This window comes from Anneissia japonica, unplaced genomic scaffold (genome assembly GCF_011630105.1).
Source record: "Anneissia japonica isolate Jap-2015-1 unplaced genomic scaffold, ASM1163010v1 scaffold287972_len269925_cov191, whole genome shotgun sequence".
Lineage (NCBI taxonomy): Eukaryota > Metazoa > Echinodermata > Crinoidea > Comatulida > Comatulidae > Anneissia > Anneissia japonica.
In genome coordinates, this window is record NW_022686996.1 from 202,990 (window position 1) to 221,496 (window position 18,507).

General features: G+C 37.2%; 2 protein-coding genes across 2 annotated transcripts in view; both read right to left on the reverse strand.

Moving 5' to 3' along the window:
* Positions 1-572: 572 nt before the first annotated feature.
* LOC117118103 (neuroplastin-like) overlaps positions 573-18,507 on the reverse strand; it is a gene marked incomplete at its 5' end in the record, with an annotated part of 27,220 nt that continues 9,285 nt past the window's right edge. The window contains 3 exon segments of the mRNA XM_033262603.1: positions 573-3,381; positions 4,296-4,431; positions 6,439-6,747. Of these exon segments, the coding sequence (XP_033118494.1) occupies positions 3,324-3,381; positions 4,296-4,431; positions 6,439-6,747 (503 nt within the window).
* LOC117118111 lies at positions 6,754-13,183 on the reverse strand. The gene is made up of 2 exons (XM_033262616.1): positions 12,580-13,183; positions 6,754-11,553 (listed from the first exon to the last, which is right to left on the reverse strand). The coding sequence occupies exon 2, from the start codon at positions 10,340-10,342 to the stop codon at positions 9,452-9,454; it is 891 nt and encodes a 296-aa protein (XP_033118507.1). The 5' UTR covers positions 10,343-11,553; positions 12,580-13,183; the 3' UTR covers positions 6,754-9,451.

Sequence of the window (18,507 nt, forward strand, 5' to 3'; positions counted from 1 at the left end):
TAATTTTTAATTTTATTATATTACCACCTTTTCATTACATAGATCTTTTTCAAAACATAGGCCAAACTGCTTTTATAACATTATTATAGACCCATTAAACACAAAAACTGCTCTGGCTTCGGGGGCTTAGCCCCCGACCCCACCGTAGCCCCAGGCACCTGAACCCCACCAGGGGTGGCAACAGTGGGGGGGCGGGGGGCGGACTCTAATATCGATTTAATAAGCCTTTGGAAACCCCTGAATTGTCAAAATTTTCGGGGGCTTCACCCCCAGGACCACCTTTGGAACCTATTAATTGAAGCTCGACCACGCCCACTTTGCTTTCGTGGGGGAAATCTGGCCCCTCGTCGGGGCACCGACCCCCCCCCACCCCGGGCAAATCCTGGTGCCACCTCTGGACCCCTGTCTCTTATACACACTCTGGACCCCACGCCCAGAGAACCCCCCCCCCTTGAAATGACCTGGCTACGGGCCTGTATCACATTACACCATCTTCCCTGGTAATCAGATTCATATTTGCCAATATTTACATTTTATAACCTTCAACCTGTAGTAAAAACTGAACAACATACTTGATTAAATCCCAAATAAGTTTTATTTTCAGCACATCACACATTTCATATGAATAAAAATAATTAGTACATCCATGTAAACCATATTAGTAAATACATATATTATACTAGTCTTCATTTTGCAAATTTCTCAAAACAAAAAGAAAAAAAAAATTGACAGAAGAAAACCAAAAAAATATAAATTTCATTATATTATTATTGTCTTTTCACCTAAACATAAAAATATGATGCAGAGTATACAACAAAATGTTTACATTCAATACATTAATACTTGACCAAATTATTATTATACTGTACCCTATATATATATATATATATATATTCGTTTTATTTATTCACACATATTGACACCTCATATTAAAATACACTCCATGTGGCTGATGTGATTTTACACTGAATAGCAAAACAATTAAAACAATTGAATTAATAACTTGGGTCCTTAATATAAATCTGAAATATCAATGTGTTTCTTTTATCACTTATTATTTTTTATCAAAATCCTGTACCGTAAAAATCTATAAACTACAAAACTACATGTTATAATTAAATGTCTTTTTATGATAATAATCCAATTTAAATAATATTCAAATATATATTGGTGCACAATTATTTCAAAATACTAATTTCATATATAAATTCCGCTTTCAAAAATTTTATACTCTAATAATTTATATATTACCACAATAAACAAATACAATATGTTATAAACATACTGTTCTTTTATTACACAGGAAAAACAAAGATTGTGATAATCCTTTCAGAAAACCTTAAAATACATACAGTACAGTATAGAAAAAAAAACCCCATTTATTTGTGCCATAATTTAAAACCAATTACTGTACCATAATAATACCAGGGGCAAATGAATGTGGTGAAGAGGGTAGCTAACTACTACCCACATTTTCCATTCCATAAGTCTAGGCTAAGCAAATAGCTCTCTCACCTAGCAAACAAGTTTAATTCCTTAAAAGTCAATATGTCATTTAAGTGCACCTGGTTCAAAACCTTTTCAGTCCCCTTTTAAATCCATCAAAATATAATTTTTATAAAATATGGCACACCTCTAGATGTCCAGAAATTGTAATGTTATAATTTACAAATGCTTTTCATTGTGTCTATAATTCACACCTAAATTTACAATTAAATCATAAAAAATATATTTACCGACACAGAAAAAAAACAAAAAACCCGAAAATATTATAGAAATGTCATAAAAGACCCTCTGCAGGACATTCTGAGCATTTAGGAAGCAAGCAATTTCCAGCAAAACCCCTCTTCAAAACGACATTTTCCACTATGTGTGCTCAACCACCCAACCCCCACCATTATCTTTAACCCTAGATCCACCACTGATCACTTAATTTCTCGAAATGATATGAAGTGGGAGGGATAACATCTACCACGTATACATACAGGAGTAGCTGTGGTTTTAATTTCCACAATATGTGAATAGACCAATAAAGCTTATCTTATCTTATCATATATACTTTGCTACATTTATTTTGTCTAGCTGCCCTCATTTAGGGTACACACTGCCACAATCTGAATGTTCTTCTTGGTTGAATTGGGGTGGTGCCAGAGATTTGTTGAACCCACAAATGTGAAAACGCCCACAAATGTAATAACAACCACAAATGTAACAACACACCGCCCACAAATGTAATAATGCCCACAAATGTAACAAAAAGGCACCCACAAATGTAACTAGAGGGCACTTGGAGAGTGCATACCACTGCCTACATCTCCTCCTATAAATTTCCCCTGCATATTGTCCCCATAAAAAAAATAATGAAAAAAAACACTCTTCTAACCACTAAAAAAAATTTTTCTTTCAAAATATTCATTAGGCCTATATGCATGTTTCTATTTCTTCCAATGAGACATATTTTCGGAAAATGACATAACCTTTGGCACATAAGTTACCCCTCCTAGAACCTTTGACTTTTAGCCCCTCCCAGACTTGTTTTTGTTGTTCACACGCGTCATAAATCAAACGCTAAAAATGTCATGCTTCTGTCACAAAATGCGTAGTTTGGTGATTTTTCTGTCTGATTTCCTACATTCGAAGTTAAAAGAAAATAATTACATTTGTGGGCAAAGAGGTCATGTTTTGTTGTTACATTTTTGGGCGTTATCACATTTGTGGACGATGATCGTTATTACATTTGTGGGCGCTGTTTGTTACATTTGTGGGCGCTATTCATTTGTGGGCGGTGTGTTGTTACATTTGTGGTTGTTATTACACTTGTGGGCATTTTCACATTTGTGGGTTCAACAGGGTTCAAGGTCTCTGACAGGGGTCCAAATTCCCCAACAATAGATCCAAAATCCCTGATATGTGTCCACACCCGCCTCAAACCCCAGTATCCTGTGCCCCACTAGACAACACTTCACCCCACTAGACACCCCCCCATTGGTGCTGCCATTGTGTTGAATATATTTATGTCAGTGCTGAACATTCATGCATGGTAAGAATATTCATGAGCAGTTGCACATTGTATGCATTCAAACAATTATTTTTAATTGATATTATTATGAGACTTGAGATTGATATACAATATGTAAAATAAGCAATTATGAGAATCATTTGAAGAGTATTTCACAGGCAAAATAACAATGACATATATGACTGTCTTTTCAGTAAATGAAAATTAATTTGTTTTCATGTTCATAGAAATATATTGAAATATTATTGCCATTTATTTTAAAACAAAATCTTGCAGGAGTTGATTCACCTTTCACCTATCTTGATCAGTTTTCTCTGTCTCTAAGTTCAGTCTTTTCATTTGTATGGTCATGTTTTTTGTTTCTGAAAAAAAAAAAAAACATATCAAGACTATACGGTATTTGTAAATATTTTAATTAAAATTGGCATTCTTTCTTGTAAATACATTTACTCTATTGTGAAATTGTACACTAGAGAAAATGCACCTAGGATAGAAAGCACAAAGCAGTCAAGTCAAGGGAGGGAGCTGCAAGCACTGTAGGGGTTAGCAAACTATTACATGAACACTTGTTCAAGACTATCCTTGTTTATGGTTGGTTGGTTGGTAGAACTATGTCTTAGCATGTGGACTCAAAGATGGGGCCTCAGTTTACATCTAGCTTGTAACTTTGAAGAACCCACCTTCCAGAGTACCCCAGTGCTCTAGGTCACTTATTCTCCAACTGTTGTGAAAGAATGGGACTACTGGGTGAATCTCTATGACAGCTATGATATTTACTGAACACACCCAAACACAATTCAGTAAAATGATGCTACGCATTGCCAGTTAACTACCAACAAAAACAGACTACATGAATGAAGCACATAGGGGTGAGGAGAGCAGCTTAGCTCAGTTGGCTACACTGGTGCAAATGGTTTAATTCTATCTGCTGCTCTCCTCTTGTGTGTCAGATGGAGGGCTGAAATGCAAGTTACAATAGCGCACAGTCTTTCAGGTGAGATTTTTAGGCCATTGGTCCTGTGCATTTTAAAGAATGCAGTACACTCTTCCAAAAAGAGTACAGTAGGGGATTGTCTCCAGTTGTACTACGCTATTCACCACTAGAAGGACCCACTGGAAACAATTCTTCAGACTTAGTGGGTTATCCTTGGTGTCATTCACACCAAAAATATTCCTACTTCCATGGATATTATTATGTTTTTAGACTAGTTTCTGAAAACTCAAAACAATTATGAATAACAATAATCATTGGTAGCCGCGACATTTCAATACTTACATTTTGATTGTCTCTTCATTATACTCATCTTCATCATAACTTCCTTCAGTACACTTCTCATGAATCAGGATCACAATAATTAGGAATGAACACTCACCAACAATGCCCAAGAAGGGCCACACAGCAGCCATGCGATCTACATATAAGAATAAATAATTTATAGATACTTTACACAGTAATCTGCATATATACCAATATGAATAGCAGAGTAAATCAATCTAATCATTCATTTAATTCCACTACAAACGACATTAGTATAAACTATAATGTGTATGTTTTGATAATGTTTGTAAATGAGATATTGGTTTAAAGATGTGATGTTATGCTGAAGGTGTTCTGAAGAGTGATTTTATAGTTAAAGCCAAAGTTTCTAATTATAAATTATCAATATTCCAACTTTGATTTATTGCTATGCTATTCATCATCAGTCTAGCCATTTCAAAACCAGCATACTGTTGCTAAATGTAAAACTGAGTAATTACCATAAGAATTGGGCAGTATTGTATACTTTAGTACAGAGAAGTAATAATACTTTACTCATAAATCTGGCAATAGTAAGTCTATTCCAGTAATTGACCCATCATTTTAGCTAACAATGTAGAGAACAAGAATATTAAAAAGTCAATTTTCATTTTTTGGTCACTGATGGTGTCTTTGGGATGGCAATCCTCATGTGATACCTACCATTTTTAAAACCAACTGCGGACATTTCTGACTTTTAAAAACTTCTTTTGCACAAATTTATACAAAGATAACGCTTCCTTATGAGATGTGCATTCCTTGAATTGCCAATTATAATATGCAAACTGAATTTTTTTAAAACCAAAAGGTCCACTGATTAATCTCAGATAAGAGATTATAATACATACTCCAAGTATCGAAATTGGTATTCAATATTTCAACATTAATTATGTAATCATCAGGATTTTTTTTAATTACTCAAATCAATAATGCATTGCAAGTTTAGCAAGGCTAGTCTTAATTGGAAAGAACTGTGCTGTGCACTGAACTATTATATTTAACTGCTCCCTTGTGTTGTGCAACAGAGGCACCAGAGGAGGTCAGAGGACCCCAGTAGGACAAGTATCCAGTGGCGAATCTAGGTTTTAAAAAAAGGGGACTCGGGAGGGACTTTCACAGATGGGTGAGCAACATTTTCATAATATTATAATCTTAAAGTTTCATAAAATCTCTCCCCACCCACTTGGTTTATACTTTACTGTAGGTATTGTTGGATTAATAGTTTCATATTATAATTTTAAAATATCATAAAATCTTTCCCCACCCACTTAGTTTATACTTTACTGTAGGACCCATTGGCATTTGGAGCTACCACTGGTGGTGTGTTGAAGCTAGAAATTAAGAAATAAGTGATACAAAGCAATTTTTATATGCAAGTTCACAAAAAACAGTTTACTTGCTTCCTGTACATGGTAACTTTAATGAAAATGTATCCTACCCAATTACAGTGATGGCACTAGGATCTGCCTGACGGAGGGGCTAAAGGGGGTGGGGGGAACTAGGTGAGTGAAGCGAGCCACACTTGGCTGGGACCAGGGGGCCGCACAGGGCCTTAGTGGTGGTCAGTGGTATATGATGATGGCAAATTTGTATTACTTATATATTTGATACGTATCGAGCTACTATAATATGACTTCATGTATGTTTTCAAATGTCAAATTCAGCTTCCAAAACTAAAAACCATTTTGAATAAAACAAGAAACAAAGAGTATGCATTGTTATCATCTGATGTATATTCAAATCCTCATTTTTCAAATTAAATTCTACATTTTAGAAATTGCCAAGGTCGAGGTTGCTTCCTCTATCACGATGTATTCCAAGCATCTTGAGGCTATCCAAACGAGCATTTGTCATAACAGAACGCAAATCATTTTTAATTAGTCTCATTGAACTATTATTATTATTATTTATCATTATTGTGATGGAAAGTTAACACAAATAGTTCAATGAAAACAATATCGTGGCTAAACGAATATTACATGTACAGTAAATATTTTTTTTTTACTTGGTTATTCCCCGACGGGGGGGCGCTAAGCTTTCCCGAGAGGGGCTATAGCCCCCCAGCCCCCTCTGGCGCAACCACTGCCCAATTAAACGATAATAAACAAAAATTGTTAAAAACCTTGGACTTTAAGGTCGACTGTCTTGTACTCATGAATGACTCCATTAAAGGCAGAGCAGTTGTAGAGGCCAGCATCGGCAAATGAGAGGTCCAAGACTCTTAGGGTTGACTTCCAACCATGTGGTCCATCGTTACGCCCCACTTCCTGGTAGTGACTGGTGTTCCCTTGGGCTATGATGTCTGTAATGTTCACGTCATTTAGAAACCATGTGACTGTTGGTAGAGGGCTTGACGTTGCTGTGCACACTACACGAGCAATTTCTCCCTCGGTGTACTTGATAGTCTCCATGGCTTTGATGCTAATTGGTTCTGAAAATAATTTCATTATTTATTATTTCTGAAAGAAAATTGGACGTAACTAGAGGGTGCGCTCGCTTCAATTAGGCCATTTAAAAAAAGTAATTGTTAATGGTAGGCAAGGAGGTTTTTTTTGTAATCTGTAATGAAACCACCTCCTTGATACATGCCAAGTCTTCAAATCCCCCATGGAAGGCAAGGCCTTTCCAGTGTAATGTTTGATCGGGTGGAATTTATACACTCAACAACTCCCTGTTCACGAACAAACAACTTATTTTTTACATGGCCTTATAGTGAGTAAAAAAACCACAGAAATCTCAATGCATGACAGCATAAACTATGATTTTAAGCTTGATACAGAGACTAGACTGGTAATGCCATATTTTGTTAAATTCAATTGTTTCATTTTTTTCAGTCTGATGTATTTCTTGGTGTTCCTTTGTAACAAAACATTAAATAGGTTCAAACATTTCTTAAATTTTAACATACTGTATACTTCAAAATATGTATTGTATTTCTTATAATACAAGGAGACGGAAGATAGAATGAAACAAACTAATAAAGTTCAAATGATTGAATCACAATGGTTTGTATCACCTTTTTTCAGAGTTTGTTTTATTCACTCTTGTGTAAACGTACATAATTGGTGAAACCCATGGTTTCTGGAAGATACTTTATAAATTTATAACAGCTGAATTCTCTTCAAACACTGTTGCACTGTTATACAGATAGATCTATGTGTCCAATATTTTGGATCAATTTTGAAGTAGGAAAAGTCAAAACTAGAGCCCTGGGCTTGCAGACTTTCATTTTCTCTGAGTTAAATTGTAAAATAATTTTAATTAAAGATCACAAGGTAAATTGATACACTTTTATGATAAATATTCTGAAAACGTTGTGTAGAGATTAATGTTAATTGTAAGTAATGTTATCCATTCAATGAATTAAAAATATGAATGTCAGAGCCTCTGGGGGCCCCTGTGCCTTGCCTCGTCTTGGGCTTTTTCTCCTTGAATCCAACCAGAGGCTCTGGGCAGACCCAGACTGAGCCTACAGCCCAAAGCTTCCTTTTTGGATCAATGACCTTGGTAAGATTTTTAGGTAGAATTTTTTAAAGTACAATACAATAGACCGAATTAGCGATCAACGCTGTTCAGCTATAGTGGGTATTCGAACAAAAACAAACGCACGAAAATAGGCGATTTACACAGTAAAATAAGATAGCCTTTACTAAAATGTCTCATACACGCTTTGTGTGTAAAGTTGAGTGTGACTTAAATTAACAGAAACCATTGTTACATGTTTATGAATGTAATGTCATCTTTTCTCTACGATTGTGTATGCCAAATGTGAAATATAACAAGAATAAAACGTACATTGGTCGCGTCTGCCTGTGTTACAGCACGACGACGGCAGCCGTGTATTCACTCACAGTGAATCATGACGTCGGCCGATGAATATACTTGTTGCAAAACTCATGAAATGTGTTGTACTTGCAGATTTCAAGGAAAGCTAAGTTATTCAAAACTATTGAATAATGTTCCTAAATTCACACCAATAACTTTGGCAGACTGGATGTCTAACAAGTAAAAGACTTGACGACAGCACGGAGCTGAACGTTTACAGTCAGGCCTCACTCAATCATCACATCCAGCCATGTCGCGTTGTCGTGCAACAAGTGCCAGGGGCAGAGGCCTAGCCTGTAAAAACTCTACGTATATTTAACTTAATTTTACATGAAAATCAAATCAAACGTATCTTCTGATAGTTCTGTGTGTGATCTCTATCACGGGGTGTAGGTCAATGACGACTCAAACACGGATATAACTGTAATGATTAATTTTATTGATCTGGATCTGATAGCAGAATTTCGTTGAACGATCCAATTTAACAATCCAATTGATCTGATTGATCCGTGTTTGAGTCGTCATTGACCTACACCCCGTGATAGAGATCATATAAGTTTAAAGTCTTATCATCCTACACATTGAAAAAGGTTGAAATAATGAGCAACTTGTACACAGTAAGATTGAATATATGTTTCAAGATGTTTAAGATTGAACTGCTACTTGTAGAAGTTGGTCGTTTAGTCACGTTCCTTGATGCTTTGCGGAGCAATCGAAAACGACACGCACCTTGTCTGGTTTCTGTGGGTGGATAACAGAATGATGTGGGAGATACCAGCCAGGAGCACCTAATTCTTTGTTGTTTACCTTTCTTGCACATCCTTTATCTAACAGCTCCCTCATGAAGTCTGTATACTTCATACGTAGATCGTTATTGTTCTGGAGTTTTCTCTTAAGTGACTCCAACCTACGGTATGCTACAGCACGATTATTTGAAAGATTTGGTGGATAGGTCTTCCATGGCATTCCAATAACATACTTTCCATTACTCAGTGTAGCACTGGTTTCCATAGTTTCTAACGCTTTTCTGTCGTTAGTTGACATTTCGATTCTTGACTTGCTGATGTCACTGAATTCTACCTTGCAAAACTGCTTAAACTGGTTGTCCAGGAAAACATGGTCTAAATCAATGAAGTTGCAAGATGGGTTATGTGGATTACCATTGAGCGGACTATTGACGACCCAACCCATAATAGTTCTAGTAGCATATGGACCTCCATCCAAGGATGATCTTACTTCCAATGGCTGTAGAAATTGGGGTATGTCACTCCCGATAAGCAATCCCACATCGGCCTTGATATCTCTTAGAACTACAGTACATCATTCAGATGTGGCCATTTGGTTAAATCATCCCGATTTGCTATAAGCGATCTTGTTATGGGTAGATTGGGTCTTGAATATACCTTTGGTAATGATGTACAATTATTACCATCTAAATCCAGGATTTCCAAAGAGGTCATTTTGCATTTCATAGGTGTCTCACCGTTCATTGTTGTTAAAGACATGTTCACATGGCTGCATTTAGCATTGAGTTTCTTCAACAAGTCATCGGTACAAAAGGTAGTGTTGGACCCATTGTCTAGAAATGCATAAGTGACGACACTCTTGCTGAAGCCTGCCACTTTCACACGAACAGGCACTACTGCTAGCCCTATTCTTGATCCTTTGACACCTGCTGCCATATTCAGCTTGTCTTTTGCTTCGGGCGATTTTACTTCAGCATTGGCTGGTGTAGTCGCTGATTTAGTCGGATGTAAAAATGTTGAATGCTTGTCATGAACAAAGCTAGCAGAAACTGTTTTTAGAGCAAGTTGAAGCGAAATACCTGGCGTCAGGCAGTTTCTACATAACCTTTTGTCCTTTATCACATTCAAGCGACCACCTAAGGACATTTTCTTGAATGTTTCACATCTGGGCAGGAAGTGGCCATGCGAGCATAGAGGACAGGTTGGTGAGTTAGGTGCAGAGTTGGGTTTTCCTTGTTGAGCATAAACAGTTCCCTTCTGCCCCTGCTGTTTTTGTTTGTTGCTTCCTTCTACGACACCAAATACTGGATGTGTAGTTGCCCTTGCTTTATCTGCAATGAATTCCGACATATCGTTTATGTTGACGTCCCTTTTTTCTTTCTGAATAAGGCGGTCCACGGAGTCCCTCCATGCGAGCCGTAGTCTGAATGGCAGTTTGCTGATAATTTTACGCATATTTTCTGGAGATTCCAATTATGAAGAACATACTATTTCTTTTAGGATGTTAATGCACCCAGCCAGATTGACTGAGAATTCCCTCAGACCATTTGAATCCTCTGCCTTTAGTGGCTCAGCTTCGACAATCTTTTTTATGTAGGCAGCTGCGATGATGTATGGCCTTCCATACTTGTCTTCCAGCATTTTCTTTGCATGCTGGAATCCATCCTTCATAGTTAAACAACTATCATCAGCATCTGGACTTCTCCCTTGGTATATTGAATTAGATAATGCAGCTTCATTATGTCGTTCGGGAGCCGCGACTCTACAAAATTGACGAAAGAGTTCATAAATTGAGAGTATTCTGTTGGGTCGCCTCCATACGGTGGAATTGTTGGGTTTGGCAGTTGCTGTTGTTTACAGAGGCTTAACAGTGCCTCGCTCTGCTTTTCCTGAGCTGCTAACATTCTCATGTTAAGCTCGGCGATTGTTGCAGCTGTAAATTGATTGGATGAGTTCATTTGAACTTGAGGTTTTGATTCAGCACTCACATTTACCTGTCTAGCATTGACAGGTATGCTGGAAGTCTGCACATTCCGAATTTGTGAAGCTCCGTTGGCCATGTCGTGTGATTGTGCATTCTTCATAGTCTAAATTCTTACATTAGTTGCCTGTGCAACTGTATATTTGCATGGATTGATTGTGCATCCTGAAAAGTTGCACTGTTGTTGATGGCATTCATTGACTGCATGCTCTGTGTTTGAGCAACTTTGGATGTATGACCATGCATAGTTGTGTTGACAGCATCGGTTGTTTCACCAGTGTGAATCTGGGCAGATGCTGTAATGTTTAGTAACTCAATATCTTCCTTTGGCATTTCAGCGCTTGGTATGGGCATTTGATGTTGAACCTGTGTAGTCTCCACCATGGTGCTGGTATCTGTTTGCACAGTTGCTGATTCTGCGGTGCCTCTTGACTGTGGGGCTGCATCGAACGGGAGTTCCTCCAACCCAGTAGCACCCCAAAATAAGTCATTAATAACCAAGTCGGGGTCTTGCAGTTCATGAGGACTTTAAACTTATGTGATCTCTATCACGGGGTGTAGGTCAATGACGACTCAAACACGGATATAACTGTGGTGATTAATTTTATTGATCTGGATCTGATAGCAGAATTTCGTTGAACGATCTAATTTAACAATCCAATTGATCTGATTGATCTGGTATAAACTGTAAATAAAATAGTAAACAATTAGGAATATATAGATCATAGACTATAGTAATTCTTAGCTCAGAGTACAATAGTGTAAGTTAAATAAAATAGATTATATTGCTAAATGTACAGCATCATTGTAAGTATTTGCAATCATCCAGTCAAACAACTAAATTTAACTAAAGGTATACTAACTACTACTAACTACACATGTATAGAAACATAGCAAACAATGGTCAGGATACTGATACACAGCATCTGCACAACACATTAATTAAGGAAGGACATCCCAGTTTATACTAAATTAAATTTGTTCACTGTTGCCAAGGAAAATAATTTGAGGTCTCACCACGAAATGAGACACATTGTTGGTGAAATCATATTGAGATATTCACCAAAAGAGGTCAAAGGCAACATTTTTACAAAATTTTGAATTTAATGTTTTCGAAATATTTAATACTTATATTTTATGATTGTTTACTTTTTAAGTGAATTTTCTTACTAAAACAGTGTTCTCTGTGCATATTCTGTAATTCTAGTACTATTATTTGTACAGGTTAGTTTATCTTTGAGGCCGATTTTCTCAAAACCTGGTTCTCATACACCTAAATTTTAAATGCTAACATCTCTGGATCTATTTATCCTAGGGAAGCTATTCAAAGACCAAATTAAAGCTTATAATGTGATCTACCAAAATATAATATAAACTCATTTTTTGATTTTCTAACGATGAGACTCATTTTGTAGTGAGACCTCACAATTGCCTTGACCTTAATCCAACTCTATCGTACAACTATGTACAGTACTGAGTTTCAAACATAATTCTCTAAAAACTATTATCTACACTAAATCATAAGTACTGTAATCACAAAGGAGGCTAAGTAATTCACTTGTAAAGTTAGATCAATCTCAGCTTAACATTTGAACTTAATGACTGTTCATCATGATCCATTTAATTAATTATAATATGTGTATAAATTCATAAAAACTATACTAAATTTAGGTCCAATAGCATAAAATAAACAATTAACATATAAACTTACGTCTTATCGTCCTACACATTGAAAAAGGTTGAAATAATGAGCACCTTGTACACAGTAAGATTGAATAGATGTTGAAGATTGAACTGCTACTTGTAGAATGCCTTCTTATCTTTATGTGAAGGTCGTTACACAATGGGCCTATGGGAGGCCAATAGGGCTATGGAAGGCCATTGTGGACTATGAACCTTCCTTTAACCTATCAATGTTTTAAAAAGTATCTTAACCGCATACTTTGGTTTTTTGCTTGTTTTCCTGGCCCATACAAAAACTCGCAATGTTATAGAATAGGAATTTTAGACTCTGTTTACAATTTTATACCCATTCGGCCAAATTGTGATGACGTCATTTTTCGTCGCTAATTCGGTCTATTGACAACTTCAGATCCAACTGTGAATTGGTTCAATGTTTATGAACTACAGTATAGAGTACCAGTTGTGTCGTCACAACGCCAGGTAGCGGCCTTTGTTGCCAACCAGACTGGTTACTGTTCATTATGCCTATACTTCATAGGCTTTCTGGAAAAGGCATTTTAAAATCTAATATTTTACCATCAAAATGTACTAAAAACACAAAAGCTCGCATTATATTAGTTATCGAACACACATTTAATCATCAATTAAAATTTACAAAGAAAAAGATACATCTTAATAATTACATTAGAAATTGGGATCAACGATTTGTCAGTGGAGAAAATGGCGCCCGGTTGAACGCATTTTGCAACAGAGTAGTATCATGTGGTATCGTGACGTAACATTATACAAATAGAGCTAATGTAAGAACCTCTTATTTTTGGCCTATTTCCTTACCAAAATGACCAATTCATTCCAATTGGTTCCAATTGGGAAATGAATCGGTTTCAATAGGGTTCAATTGGTTTTCAATTGGAATGAATTGGTTCAAATTAAAGAAAAAAATTCCAATTGGATTAAAAAAAAAACCAGAGCCTTGCAGCTTGCAGGCATCAACGTTCCTATGCATGATACATGACTTAAAAAGTATACGCGTATACATATATACATGCGCGTATACATATATACATGCGCGTATACATATATATATATATATATATATATACATATATATATATATATATAAATATATATATATACGTATATATACACATTAATGAATATACACATTAATGAAAAATCAATACAACAGGAGGCGAGAATGACAGGTCCATTGGAGTTCCTGGAGAGGGAGAGGAGGAGCGTGGAGTACGCTATGGAGAGGCTACGAGGTCAACCCCTAGGTCCGCAAACCAAGACAGTTATGGTCACAGACATCCGGCAAACGCGACCATCATGTATCATACATGACAATGGGCAACACTTAACTGCAGATTGTCGTGTGTACCAGAACAAAGGAGTCAATGAGCGAATTGCGCTGTTAAAAGACAAAGGTGCATGCTTTAAGTGTTTACAACGTGGGCACCGGGTGATAAAGTGTACAGAGACAAGGTTGTGCGGGAAGGATGGGTGCGAAACAAAACATCACCATTCGATACATTTTGATTTCCAGTGGAAGCCAGACACGAAGGAGATAACGTCAAACGTGGCAGTTAATCCAGGAGGATGCCTACTGATGGCTATTTCAATTGAGGCAGAGAGAGGCAAAAGGTTGAACACAATTTTTGATGGTGCTGCAACAGCAATCGTGTGTTAAAATAAAGATAGCAAGATGTATCAAACCAAAAGGCATACGAGAAGACGTCCAACCAACCTTAATCATGTTCTCGGACGCATCCGAGGTGGCGATGGGTACAGTTGCATATGCAAGATACCTATGTAAAAATGGTCGATACGCTTTGGTACTGGTAGCCAGCAAAAGCAGAGTCGCACCTATCCAGATAACCAGCATAGTTCGGTTAGAGTTGAGTGCTGCAGTGCGGCTAGCCAAAACAATATTGGAGGATACACGCCTGTCGTTTCAGAGAGTCATGTATATAGTTGATAGTGAAATCGTGAGATCGATGATCCAAAAGGAAAGTTATGGATTCAAGACATTTGTGGCGACACGGATTGGCGAGATACAGCAGGCATCTGACGCCCAAGATTAATGGTGGATATCGGGTGACAAAAATATCGCTGATATAATCTCTAGAGGTGTCAGTGCAAGAGTCCTACAAGATGGATCATGGCAGAACGGTCCAGACTATCAGAGGGGAAGAACAGAAACGGGTACACGGCAAAGCATATGGGGTGATATTCGATTGCTTGGTGACCAGAGCAGTTTATCTTGACTTAGCTACTGACTACAGCACTGAAGCATTTCTGAGTCTTCCGCAGATTCACTGCGACCAGAGGATATTGCTTGGTGACCAGAGCAGTTTATCTTGACCTAGCTACTGACTACAGCACTGAAGCATTTCTGAGAGTATTCCGCAGATTCACTGCGACCAGAGGATATCCTCGTGAAAAGTTTTCAGATCGGGGCTCGCAGATTGTTGCAGCTTGTGAAAACCTGAAAGAGTTTGGAGTATCGCATGGAGTGAAGTGGACGTTCAGTGCTCTGGAATCGCTGTGGCAGAATAGGGTGACAGAATCACTAATTCGAGGCGTGAATAAATCGTTGTTTCACGTAATTGGGGAACAAATTTTGACGTTTGAGGAATTGCAAACTGTGTTAATAGAGTGACGTGTTCAATAGTGGACCAATAGGACAACATCCTACGGACCCAAGAGATGAGTCGTACCTTTGTCCCAATGACTTGCTGTTGGGTCGGTCAACTAAAGCGGCACCCGGTGGTCCGTGGTGCGATGATGGAGGCCACGCAAGGTGATGGAAGTTTTTACGAAGGCTTATTGAGCAATTTTGGGAGAAATGGACTCAAAGCTATTTTCCAACGTTAGTTGTAAGCCAAAAGTGACACACCGAGAAGAGGAACATGAAAGTCGGCGACGTCGTGGTGGTAAAGGAAGGAGGAGTGAAGCGAAGGAAGTGGAAAACTGGTGTTGTGTTTGAAACGTTTCCTGATAGTAGAGGTTTGACGAGAAACGTGAGCATCAGAACCGTGACTAAGACCGGGATAATCAGTAAGATAAATCGGGCAGTACAACAGCTGCTCTTGCTGATTCCTGTAGATGAACAGTAGAAGCTGCGACTTCTATTGCCGAGTGGTGTAAAAAACATAGGCATTTTATTATTGAAGAAACTTTTGTGCATTATTTGATTAGTATTTGAGTGTTAAAATGTATTCTTTTTGTAACCGCGATCGTTAATGTTAAGTGTACACTTTATAAGGATAAACTCAATATTTGAGGTTAGCCGGATACGAAACCTATAAGGTTCGTTGACTATGTAAAATCATGTTTATGGGAATTTTTTAGACGTACTGTTGTCATTTGATGTTTGTTAGATTTAGCATTTTTAGAGTTGCTTAGCTTTAATTAAGAATTTTGAGTAAATCTTGGATAGCTTTAGTACTATGCACGCACATACTATGTGAGGTAACAATCTAAATGTTTAGGATGTGACGTGTTATTGGGGTTTTGGTGGGGGAGTGTTTCGTTAAGACGAAATTACTTGCACCCCATACATTTTGGTGTCCGTGCATTTGCCAGTATGAGATGGTATTTCTACACGAGTATTCATTGAGATTGGCAACGAATTCTGTTGTTTAGATGGGCTAAAATGTAAGTTTATTATAATCAGTATTATTAGCAGTTGATATTTTAGTTATAGACCATGTTTGAGTCTTAATATAGGTGTAGCTATGTGAATTTGTTCTTATATAGTGGGTTAGAAAAGTTAGCCCGGAATTTCAGGGGGTCTAGCTAGGATGATTTAGGCCACCGCAAGCAGTGTGTGGTGTCGCTGAGTATCAATTGCCGATCGTTGTTGTTGCAGTGAGGAGAAATTTCCCTGCGAAATTCTAACATGAGTTGAGGGCGGTATATACGCACAATGAATAGAGCGTCCAGAGGGCGCTAATAACGTTTTAGGAATTGTCTGCTATGAACTATATTATTATTGTCTTTAATCGTTATAATTTTTTTGTTATTGTATTTTATTATAGTTTTCGAACAACGTTTGAATAAAAGTCCGAAGAGAAAACAGCATTGAGATTAATTTGTTGTCGAAACACCTACTACTAGTACTACTCTAGGCCTAGTCATTATTCTTCCTAGATTTCTCATGGTTTGAAAGTGCATGTGTGAAACAAACCAAAAATATCGGAATATCAAACTTGTTACAACTTGTTAATAATTGTTAAAAGTTGTAATATTTTCTGCTAGTGTGAAATGGGTATTAGTTGCATACGATCTACAGACGATTACTCGCTCTCACGGCCAGTGCACAACGTCACAAACGAACGAGAAGCCCATGTGCTTGAGTCGTGGGCGATTTAGAACCGTCCATTTTGCGGCAGGGTAATCATTTTGTATTATAACTATAAAGACACATGCCTAAACATTACCACATTTAAACGTGTATTAACCGTTATAAAACATGTTTAAATATTATATTAATATTCAAACACGTGCACTAACCGTTATAATACACATGTTTAAATACTATTATAATAAGCTTCACCGGGCACACAATGGTTCGGTCTTAGGATGCCAGGGTAGGCGCTTCAGTTCAATCTTATTATTTTTGTTTGTTATGCATCATAATTTTAGGTGTGAACACAATTTGCATTTGCTTTTTAATTATACTGTGGTATAGACAAGAAGAACAATTCCCAGTAAAAAATATTTGCGGAAATTCAGTAGTTGCTTCTGTTCGTTACGGACTGACAATGCACTTTTTGACATCACACCACACCTAAACATGCGCTCAGGATTATAACTTCTTTTTATTGAAATTGTAGGAATATGTTAAGAGAGTATTAATTGTTGTAGCCTAGATTGTAGGCTTATTCATTACGTTTGCCGTGCCTGACCATTGTAAACGAAATATCTCTTGTTCACTCTAGATCACTAACCTTCCTAGGCCTAACTACAATAAACTAGTACGCGACCTTCGCAGGCCGCCGGCAGCGGCAAAAGGGGAGGGGGGCCTGGGCCGCCCCCCCCATATCCGCCCCTGGAAAGTGCCTATAATTCTCAAATTCTTTTCGCGGCTTTCTTGTTACGGTAGGCCAATTTCCTCTATAAATTGCACATTTTAGGGAGTTTTCATCAATCCCGACAAAATTAGAATTAAAAACACAAAAATATTTTGCGCGTTTGGCGCGCATTTTTTAGGGCTTTTTTAGTTTTATCCTTTTAAGTTATTTAAACACATAATAGTCCCAAACTCAAGAAAGACAAATTTAAGATAGATCATTTTAACCTAAACAAAGGGCCTCAATGTGTATAGATGGTGAAAGAATGTTTGTAATAAATAAAACCATGATGAAAATGCTTATATTTAGTTTCAAACACACGTGTGTGGCCGGAATTATAAATAAGATAAGCCCTATGTCGTATTGTTTTCTATATGGGGAGTGGGGTGGGGTGGGTATGGTAAATTACTAACCGGGAAATGAGGATTGTATGTTATTATTATTATCATTATTATTATTATTATTATTATTATTGTTATTATTATTATTGTTATTATTATTATTATGTTGTAATGATGTTGTTTGTAATGTTCATTAATTTTATTAAAGAGGGCCCCTGAATATCAGTTAACCAACTGGGCTAAACTACAAGGGTTACCCTCTTTAAAGATGGTTGAAATAAAAAATTTAAAAAATAAATACCCACTCTGACCCAAGACCCCTGTTACGCGCCTGGTGTTAGCGCCAATGTGTTCCCTTGTGCGGACAGGAGATGTGTCCCCCTCTGAAGCTGGAAACCTTGTTTTTGCAAAATAAATTGATGCAATTTGCTATTATAGGCCTAATCAATAAATTCCTCATCAACCGATAAAACTTAAGCATTCTTAGAATTGACATAACATTCACTGATGTCGTACACACCCTTCAGTTTGAAA